This window comes from Gambusia affinis, linkage group LG09 (genome assembly GCF_019740435.1).
Source record: "Gambusia affinis linkage group LG09, SWU_Gaff_1.0, whole genome shotgun sequence".
Classification (NCBI taxonomy): domain Eukaryota; kingdom Metazoa; phylum Chordata; class Actinopteri; order Cyprinodontiformes; family Poeciliidae; genus Gambusia; species Gambusia affinis.
Genome location: NC_057876.1, coordinates 8,541,274 through 8,552,446, shown reverse-complemented (window position 1 = coordinate 8,552,446; position 11,173 = coordinate 8,541,274). Strand labels below are relative to the sequence as shown.

Genomic DNA, 11,173 nt, shown 5'->3' with positions numbered 1-11,173 from the left:
CAAAGATTTATTTATGCTCAGATTTGGTACTGGACTCTGTTACATAATAAAGCTTTAGTTTTCTTCACAGAAAGAGACCTTCTTATGTTGACTTGAATGTATATTTAAAACCAATGTGATAATGGAAAATAAAGGTCCTCTTTATATTGTCGAGCTTAATCTGATGGATATTTGACAAACAAATAAGCAAAAAAAAAAATGCTTCACATAATCCAAGAATATGAAACTGTGCTCACCAGGTCTCAGAACAGGTTTTGTATTCTTTTTAGGAGGTTCTTCATTCCTGGTTGATACCTTTAAACTACGATTCTTCTGGTTCTTTGCAACCTCTTTTAAAACTTTAAGTATCCAGCCAAGAAAAAGTCAAGAGAACACCACTAGCACAGATGAATTTTATTGATGATAATTCAATTCACTAAAAATAATATGTGTGAACACAAGATGAATTAACGCTATAAATACATTTAAAAGTGCTTCAGCAGAATATGCTTAAGTGTGTGCAAAGTTATGCAAGTAGGTCTCTATATTTTCCATGCTAACAGATTTCCTTTATTCTTGTTTTGGCTTAACTGTACAGGACATAAGTCATTTAAAAGGTGGAAACAACAATTTTTTAAAATAATTTATTAGGTTGTATTTATTTTAGAGCCCAAAAGGTTTGCCTTTTAGCACAACTGTTTTTTTTTAGGCTACTGTATTTTATGGTTCACAGGGAAAACATCTGCTGGGCTAAAAAAAAACAAAAAACAAAAACAAAAACATAGAAACTGAAATTCACAGAAAGGGAAACGGATTCCCTTCAAACTTCATGTGATTTATCTGTAGGTATTAAACCAGAAGATTCAGACTCTTAAATAAAGACTGCCAACACATTGTGGTAATTAAGTACAGCATATTTATTAAGTGCAGCAAGACTGATGCAGAATGACATCTTCCAGGGTTAAATCCACGTCTGTTAGAAAACTCAGATTGATGTTTGATGTTTGAAGAGAACTGTATTTCATTTTCGCAAGGGTTCATGCTGAAAGTGTTACTGGTATTTTCCGTTTGATGATTCTTGCTTGGATTTCTCCGATCTTTATTCTGGGAATCTTGTGAAAGGCTTCATATCAAAAGTATTTCAGCTCAAGCTGCAGTTTTATATGCTAACAAACGCTTCACAAAGTTTGGGCAGCGGATCTGTTCCTCTGTATTCAACACAACTTGGGAGCCTTAGTGTCGATTCAAATCATAACCTTCGCGCTGAGTTGGTGATGTGAAGTGACATGTTTTGTAAAGATGTACAGAATGCTTTGCATGTGCCAACTTATACAGGAAATTTTGCTTCCTTTAGTCAAAAAGGAAAATTGTTTTCGCAGACACTTTTCTGAGTCAAGCAGAGTGAAACTCCCAGGAGTTGTCAGGAAAGCTGATCTGTTGTCCAGTTTGCCTTCGAGTGTTGATTGCTGACTTTAAACGTAAAGTTCTGGTCAGAGGTTAACATGCACTCATCATAGACATTACTGTCATATTAATTTTAAACTTTGATTAAAACCAAAAATCATATATACTTGTAAGCAACAACAAACAATTTCAGGGATTTTTATAAACATTTGGGAGTTTCGCACACGGCCAATCGGCATCATATATACAAGCATCCTCCGCTTAAAAAGTAAACATAATTCTCAAACAATGCTTTTTGTTGATCGTTTTATGCTGCTGGAAATAAGTTTATTTCCCTTTAAGTGGTGCCAAATTTGTATTGAAAATGAATTTTCAGATTGAGCAGCATGGTTGAATGTTTTGATTGCACACAGGAAAATCTTTGCCAAAATGTCTAAACAGCTTATTTTGCAATTGACGATTGGAACTTGGAGAAAACAATTAGTAATTTAATTTTTTAGTTAGCCATCAGCCTGACAGTCCCTCCTCATGATGCTGTGGACTGCAATTCCAATTTTCAAGGAGCAACTTGTGCAAGTTAGCTACACCATTTTTAATGTGTATTTGGGATCACTGTCATGTTGGAGCAACCAGTTGTGAACAAGTTTCCACTATCTGACCAAAGACATAAAAGGATATTGGTTGGCTTCTATAAGAATAGCCCCGAAACCACAAAGGCTTAAGCCTGTCATAAACTAGAAGCTGCTGGTTCACCAGCATCACTATCCACAAAGAATGAGCATTATGGCTTGAAATGGTATGATATTTTGTGGTACCCTTTAGGGTAGGATAAAAGCAACAATCAAAAAGTATTTAAAAGTTGGTCAGTTATTGGTTAAAGCTCCACAAATCACCCATTATCAAACAGACTACTTTCTGTACAAACATAGATTTTTTTTGACACTATGGATTCAAGAATAAATTATCTCAAACCACCCAGGTCTTGTTTTATGAACATTTTTGCAATTTTATGTTCCATAATCATTCCACGTTGTACAAAGAGCAGTATTTAAACATTTAGCTAGAGCTTTACACTATGCAGACTTTGTAAATATCACACCACAGAAGATCTTTGAGTGCAGCAAAGCTTCCTGCTAAAAAAAATGAGCACTAATGATAATATAGTCACAAATAACAATGTTATGACCATTCCTCCAAAATGAACTCCCTGCCCATTTCTTTCAAAGGAGCAGTAAAACAAAGGACTTTTTAGGTATTCTGACATTGTCAAGTTCCTCACTTGTGTAAAGCATTCGGCCTGGCTAATGTCAGGCAGCTTAACCCTCATGTCATTCAAGACTGTCAACCATCTGCTGTCACAGCAGTTGAAACGGTTGCCACTAATAAACATTGTAGTCAGATTTGTGGATACAGCCTCAACCAAAGAATAGTTTAGGGTCATAAAGTCATTGTTTCTTACATCGATTACTTTAAGAGGAGAGCACCCTAAGCTGCTAGGTGTTGCATTAAGTCTGTTGTTTGATATGTTGATCTCAGTCAGTGCAGGCATGCAGGGTAAAGACAGACCCGAGCTGTTTATGTTTATCCCACTGATTATCAAAGACTGTAAAGTTGTTTGCACACCTTCCAGTGCCATCTCATGTATTAGCATGTGGAGATTTTTGGCAAGATTTAAGGAAATGAGTGAGGTCCCCTGAAAGGCATTTGGCGGAAGTATTTTTATGTCATTTTCTCTAAGATTGAGGTGCTTAAGAGTCTTCAGCTGCCCAAATGTAGTGCAGAAATGATGAAAATCTTCATGATTTTTTGACAAAGATCCACTCAAAATGCCACACGGTTGCAATGAATTGTCTTGTAGAGTCAGTGTTTCAATTTGTGTGAGCGTCTTGAGGAAGAGCAGGGGCAGATGGGTCAGATCGTTGCCCTGCAAGTCGAGATGCTTCAAGGAATGGAAAATTATCTGACGAACTTGCATCGGATTACTATAATTTCTAACATCCCAGTTTATGTTTTGCAAACAGTTGTGGCTAAAATTGAGTGTTTCTAAAGAGTTAAGCAAGCTCAATGTCTCAAGAGGAAAAGAGGCAAAGCGGTTAAAGCTCAAGTCAATGTAAACCAGCGGCATTAGCCTCCAGTTTGCATGAAAATAATTCTTTTGAAGTATCGTCTCATTTACAACGCCCCGATAAAGAGAGTTTACTTCAGTTACCATCACGGCCTCTGAATCCAGAGCGCCAAGCAAATTGTTCTGCAAATGTAAATACTTTAGTTGATTCATTTTTGGTAGAATTGGGAAGTATAACAGCTTGTTGTGACTGAGGTCAAGAACTTCAAGATTGTACAACACAACGTCCTCTGGAGTAACAAAGAACTCCACTGAATTTCTGCTGAGATTCAGATATTTCACCTGGTGCAATGTAAAATCACAGATAAATGCAAGATTGTTTCTTGCCAAGTTGAGAGATTCTAATCGGCTTAGTGGTTCAAACGTCTGCGGTGCAATTTCTGATATCAGATTGTCCTCAATAATAAGACTCCTTATACTTTTGCTCTCTCGAAACAGGCTGGGTGACAGTTTTATTAAAACATTACCAGTCATCTTAAGTTGATCAAGGGAAGACTTGTTTCTCAGTAATAGCTCAGCAGCGCCATTACTCAAGCCGTTCATTGATATATCCAAGCTCCTGAGTCCGCCGAGGGATCTGAGGGCTTTGCTGTTGCTGCCAAGGCTGACGCTCAGTCGATTCCTGGACAAATTCAAACGTTCAAGCCGGGCCAGGTTTCCAAAAGCCGCCTCGGAGATAAGATCCATCTGGTTGCCGCTCAGGTCAAGCTCCTCCAAGCACGGCAGAGCAAACGCATGTAACTGTGTGATGACGTTATTTGACAGGTCGAGCCTTCGGAGCCTTACATCCAGGTCCAAGGGGACAGAGGAGAGGTTCTGATTGTTCCAGGACTGACTCTTTAAATGAAATGAACATTAATCATGGTTAAAATAAACTACACGTCCCAAGAAAACTCGGGCCTAAATGTATCTCTAGTAAGAATTTGCCGTTGAGCCTACCTTTGAAGCATGATGAGTCCCTCCAGGTCTGTAAAAGCCATGGGTAATTGACCAAAGAAGTACAAGATTAGAGAACATATGTCTAACCATTGTGTCTGCTCTGCTATACTGTACCCCTGCTGTGCTCAGAGCTCACACACGCCACCTCTTATAGCCCATGCTTCACAAAAAAAAAAGCAACAGAGTAAACAGCTGTGGACAATAGATACAGACAGCGTGGTATCTATTTTTAGACAAAGACTACTGATTATCTGTCTCTTTTTATTAAAGTGAAGCAAACAGATCTCCTTTTATTTAGAATATGTAAATGGATTTCCAACACATACGCTCATCTCTTTGATTTAGTTTCTTGCAAGTTTGGGAAAAGAAAAAGAACTCTAAAAAGGTTAACAATTACGACACTTGCATAAGCTGAATTATTTACGCATTTTTAATTGATTAAAGACATTGCAGGATTTACATTGCCTTGTGCAGCTTCATTTCAACCAAGTAAAGCCTTTACAAAGTGATGTAAATTTACACATCTGTTTGTTCCTGCCAAAGTCTGCGGAAAGCGGAAATCAGTCCTAAAATAGAGGAGAGGAACAAATAAACAGACAACGCGTTGGTGGAGCAGGAGGGACTGGCGAGGTATAAAGAGACACTTTAAAATAGAGTGATGAAAGATCCTAGTGGGACAGAGAAAGAGCAGCAACAGACAACCACACAGGGGAAAAGTTTTAAAATATACATTTTTAAGGATAAAGAATTCAAATTAGGTTTTTGGGTTTTTTTTATGCTGATTTTTTTTTTTTTTACTTCAAATTACTCATCCAGGAGGTTTGTGTTTCTGTGGGGTAAAATTATAACTTCACAAAGGCTAATTTCTTTAAGCCACATTCATTGTGCGGCAACACGCAGTGAGCACAAAGACAAGGGAAGTGAAACAAAAACTCTCTAAAACTCCTCATTCCTACTGTTAAGTCTGAAGGATCTGTTATAGTCTAATGTGTTTTTGGAAATACCATGTACTAGCAAAGTTATCCCAAATTTTTGACAACATCAAGACAGAAATTGTTGATTGGACACAAAATCAGTGATCCCCGATTTCTCCCAGTTAATCTATGGACAACTAGTGCTGCGAGCTGAAACGAAGGGCGCAGAAGAAAAGACTCAGGATTGGGTGATTAGAAATGGTCAAAAATCCTTCTTTTTGCATGCGCTCCAACCTCGTGCGATGTTATATACAAATAATCTACAGTGAACATACAAATAACCGAAACATTCATTTGATTTGGTTAAAAAAATCCTTCGTAATGTAAGTTTTATTCCCCCCTCCCACATTATAAATGTGCTCCAATTAAATGTTTAGCTGTGTGAGCATATTGTTTACACTTAGAAAAGTTTCCAGCTGTTTTCCTGTTGCTGATAGTTGTTTATCTGCATCCTTCCACACAGCTCTGTGGCAGTTTCCCACTTCCTGCAGTAACGCCATTTATTTATGTGAACTTGTTTCAGTTTAGCTGTACGACACCAAAAAAGGTTGAGTCAGCCTCCAGAGAGATCAGAGTCGATGGTCGACAAGGGATCATCCTTTCCAGTTCCTCACCCAGAGGCAAGTGCACAGTGCCTGGAACAAAGAAACATGTGAGGTTGTCTATAGGTTCAAACTGAAATACCTTTTTATTCTTTATATGTTTTCCCATTTTTTCTGTATTTTTATTTTTATTTTTTACAGATAAAATGTAACTTGATGAACAACTTATCATTATCCTAGTCTGGATAGGTTTTCAACAACTTTAAAGGGGCAGTATTATGCATTTTCTGGGCACAGTGGCATTTTATAGCACAATCAAGTAACTTTGTTACTTTCAGTTGTTATGAAAATGCTCTGTCACTAAAAACTCCTCCTTTTTTCTGAAACTCCGGCTTCAGGACGTCATCACAACAGTGCTTCCATAAAAACCCTTTAACAACTTTTTACCTGCCATTATCTGTGCAGTATGAGCTCATTTCCACCAGGTGTTTGCAAATTGCTGCTGGCTAGTCTGAAGGAGCTGAGTGGGAAAGCCACGGGGGAGGTGTATGTATGTATCTGTGAGTCAGTAGCATGGAAACTTGCAAACTGCAGCTCCGAGACAGAGCTTGGTCCACCCAGGCATTTTGCACAGCTCAGTGGTTGCCACGGGAGATTAAAGGATTTCTCAAAGATGCATAAAAGAATCAAGGCAACACTCCAAGTAAATTTTTGATGAGGGAATAGCATTATAACATTATGTAAAGCTAAAAAACAAACATAGACTTTACATAATGCTGTGTGTTTAGTAAATTAGGGGCTCATTGAGGCTGCTTTCTCGTCAGTAAAGAAATCGGTATCGTTTGGTTAGACACGTACCTAAAACCGGATAATCCATCCATCCATCCATCCATCCATCCATCCATCCATCCATCCATCCATCCATCCATCCATCCATCCATCCATTTTCTTACACCCTTCTTCCCTAATGGGGTCAGGAGGGTTGCTGGTGCCAATCTCCAGCTGCATCCCAGGCGAAAGGCGGGGTTCACCCTGGACTGGTCGCCAGTCTGTCGCAGGGCAACACAAAGACATACAGGACACACAACCATGCACACACACACTCACACCTAGGGAGAATTTAGAGAGACCAATTAACCTGACAGTCATGTTTTTGGACTGTGGGAGGAAGCCGGAGAACCCGGAGAGAACCCACCATGCACAGGGAGAACATGCAAACTCCATGCAGAAAGACCCCGGGCCGGGAATCGAACCCAGGACCTTCTTGCTGCAAGGCAATAGCTCTACCAACTGCGCCACTGTGCAGCCCACAGTGGCGCAGTTAAATATGATTAAATAATCATATTTAAAAATTATTAAAAATTATAATGATCTATTTTATATTTTTGCTTAAAATACATATTTATTAGATGCTTTATTTTGAGAGTAAATTGAAATTTCAAGCTCTAGCATGGCATGAAAAATGGCTCTAGAACTATTTCTGAATACTTTTAAAGTTTTACCTTTAACTTCATAAATGGCTGTGATTCCTGCTATTTTATCCACATTTATCATGTTGCGGTTGGCCTGACACAAGCCGACTAGAACACAGTTCAAAGAAGAGTGTACATGTATTTGGACACACATTAAGTCATTTAGCGAAAACATCTGCCCTTAAGAATAATTGTTATGGTTCCTCACTCTTATGTGTAACTACTTAAATATGTGGGTCGGTGCTGAAAGACGAGCTGACCTGTACAAGAGCAGAGGCGCAGGTTTAAAGAATACGAACCATTTTTTAGATAAAAGCTTTTTCTCCCCCTGTTTGATAGCTACGCTGGCAGTGGCAGGTCATTTTCTATAATTATAGCACACTCTTATCTCATCCTTCTTGCTTAGATGTCCTGCTGGTTAGAATTAAAATCAATGGTATCTAAAATCAAATTCCTAATAGTAAAACTTAAAGTAAAACAAAGTTTCTAAATCTAAAATTGTATTTGGAAATACGTTTATTGTATCTTCAAAAGCTTAAAAAGTTATGCTAAGAATTTATGGTCGTTTCAGTCCAGTATTCATAAATCTTTCTTTCAGAGGTCAATAGGAATCTCTTAGGCATTTTTTAACTTTAATTATCCCACAACATTCTACATTCTTCAACCATTATTCTTCTCAGGACAAATTAGTGAACAGATGACTTTTGTCCTAACTCATGTGGGTGCTTGCAGCTCCAAATGGCCATAATTGGATAATTTCTTTAATTAGCATCGTGGGTTTTTGACGTAACACTTTTCAAATATCAACATTTATTTTTTTACTATTCATTTAATTTCACCTGGAATAAGACTAGAAAGTTGTTCCTCTTTCTAGCTAAAATGTTGCTTGTGGTATTCAGAATTACTCGTGCAGGTGCACATTCCTTACAATTACAAGTTATGGAGAGTTTTTATTTGTATTTTTTTAAAGTAAGTTCAGCAACCAGATTAGCTTCTCATGTGGACTATAGAAAATGACTCATGATCAAAATGACAGAAAGTCAGTTTCACGTCGTAAGAGTCCTGCACACAAAATATTGATAAAAATATGAATATTTATCAACAGTTTGCTGATTGGCCTTGGAAGAATTTAGACTTGTGATATGTTACTGTGCTACATTTGGTTCATTCTGACATTCTGGAAAGTTGGACCTGTTCTTTCTTTTCTTTTCGGCGGCAGGACAGCTCTCGTTAGAGCAGCTCGGACTGTTGACCACATCAATCTCTGCTTACAAACCATTTTTTTCCTCAGTTTTTCGAATTACGATAAAATTTGTGTCTTTCATGCTTATTGTCTTTTTTTTAAAAGACAATAAGCAAAGATTTCTTAATCTTTGTAAAGCGCTGTGGCCTGCAAAGATTGGCCTACTATAAAATATAGCAATTCTTACTGAACCCTTGAATTTGTCTGCTTACATGTAACAAAAAGCAGCAGCTGTTGGTACTCACTGACCTGCAGTGTAGCACATATTGTCATAATCTCCCTCTGTTATGTGCTGCAGGCAGCGCAAGAGCTCTGTGGGTCTCGTCTCTGCCTCAGTGGAGCTCCAGATTTGAATGACATGACCCCTAACTGTGCTTTGACTTTGAAACAAAACCTGTGAGTTAAGTAGAAAATTAGCTTGAATACTTGGAATAAATCATATGCAATATCAACTTAGTTACGCTTCATTTGGAATGACACAATACTTGTCCAAACACCAAGTAATAACCATCTTCTTGGACAACGATCCTATTTTCCCTCTGTGAAATTGCATTTCCTCGCTGTGCAGAAACAGTCCAGGGGATCACAGTTATATTTCCTGGGGGGAAAGGCAAAACACATTTATTCAAAAATAATGGCAGGAAGGAGTAGAACTGAGGCCAAGTACTTGAATTTAGTTTTACCTCTTCTCTCTGGCTGTTTGTCAGTGTTAGCTCTCAACTGTAGGAATGACAACGGCGCTGGCAAGGGAAGCAGATAAAAATCATGCTTTAATTTTATTAACTGTGAAGATATCGTTTCTGATCCCACTACCAGATTACACTGTAAAACCCAGTACCACATCTCAGCTCATAAATGAGACAAGTTACCATGACTTGGCTTTTCACAATAACTTAGTCTATAAAAGTTCCATCAAATTTCGGCGCTTGATAAAAACTTAGTTGCTTTAAAAAAAAAACAAAAAAAAAAAACTTTTGCACATGTTTACATTTCATGACTTAAATGTGTTGTCTTGAGTAATTAATTTTAAATTTATTATAATACGGTTCAAACTTTGGAGACGGTATCTTGCTTCCAGTTATGGAACAAAAGTTAGTTGTCCTTAAAATAATTAATATGTTTTTAATAAATTACAACTATAAAATTATTACTCAATTTGTTTTATAATATCTGAAAAAACAACAACCATGAGATTCAATAAGTATGATACAATAGACAACATACATCATTACAAAGTCTGTCAAAAGATCTGTTAATGTTCTTAAAAAATGTACAACTATTTGAAATTTAAAATAAGGCAAAAAAGCCCTTAACCATACATTTCAAAGTAATGTAACCCAAAGGGACTCCACATAGGAAAACAGACCTTGCTTGGCTTAAAAAACAACACCAAACATAACAGTTTGCTGATTGTAAATGTTAATAATTGCCATCATAGTGTTGTACTGCAGTGACACGTTTCTCATTCAATTGTTTCAGGCAGTCAGTTAAAGCAGCCGCCATCGGACTAGCTGTCAGCTAATCAAACAGGAAAGAGAAACATTACTCACAACAACCAACTGTAACCACTTCAAAGAACTTCACCTCAAAAAAATAATACAAACTAACAATTTTAGTTGGCTTCACTATAATGTAGACATTATGGTGATAATGTCTACATTAGAAAACATCTAAAGTTTTGTGAACTTGGCAAGTTCACAGACACCTGAAGAGCTGGCTGTATTATGTGTAGCTTCCTCAAATTACTCAGAGCAGTTGGGTTCTAACTTGATTCACTACTTTTGAAATCAAACAATGCGTGTCATTTTAATCATATTAAAAGTTTGTGCATCCTGGTTAATAAACTGCTTTGAAGCAAGAGGAGTTTTCGCCTACTACTTGGGTTTTGCAGTGTAGAGCATAACTAATAAGCACATTTTAGTTTTTAGTTCTCGGCTCCAAACCCACCTCTGCAGCTGCTCTGTTCTCTTTTTTACTCTCCTAGAAGAGCTCTCCAGAGAACTCTGAGCTCTTTGGAAAACACTTTGCTTCATGCCCTGGGAGAAAACAAAGTATTGAGAGGAAATTTATTATTGCAGCACTATCTGAATACTCGCTAATGGTATAAATCTCAGTAGTAGTGTCCAAGATGACGCCATAATGCGTAATCATTAACATACCTCCCTTGTTTTAGACATCTTGGCCAGTTTCCCATGGACTCCCTCAGAACGTTGCTGATTTAATTGCTGACTTATGTCCCCTCGGAGTTTCTGAAAATCTTTCTCTAAAACACTGACCCTGTGCGCGAGGAAAAGGCTAAGACAAAACATGATCGCCGTTAGTGAGAATAAAGCATTATAGAGCATAGTGACCTGCTGACGGGATGTTCCCCCAGCTACTCAAATGGGTGAGGTCGCACATCAGTGCACGCCGGAAACCCGCAGTTTCAAAATGAGTTTCTAAATGAGGAACTGTCCTCTTGTTGCCTCTCGGAGATGGAACTCATTTAAAAACTG

At 37.8% G+C, this 11,173-nt stretch overlaps 1 protein-coding gene and 1 pseudogene across 1 annotated transcript; both read right to left on the bottom strand.

Moving 5' to 3' along the window:
• Positions 1-523: 523 nt before the first annotated feature.
• On the bottom strand, positions 524-5,584 carry LOC122837182 (transforming growth factor beta activator LRRC32-like). The gene is made up of 2 exons (XM_044127351.1): positions 4,448-5,584; positions 524-4,345 (listed from the first exon to the last, which is right to left on the bottom strand). The coding sequence occupies exons 1-2, from the start codon at positions 4,535-4,537 to the stop codon at positions 2,477-2,479; spliced, it is 1,959 nt and encodes a 652-aa protein (XP_043983286.1). The 5' UTR covers positions 4,538-5,584; the 3' UTR covers positions 524-2,476.
• A 135-nt stretch (positions 5,585-5,719) lies between these two features.
• On the bottom strand, positions 5,720-11,068 carry LOC122837183 (annotated as a pseudogene).
• Positions 11,069-11,173: the final 105 nt, after the last annotated feature.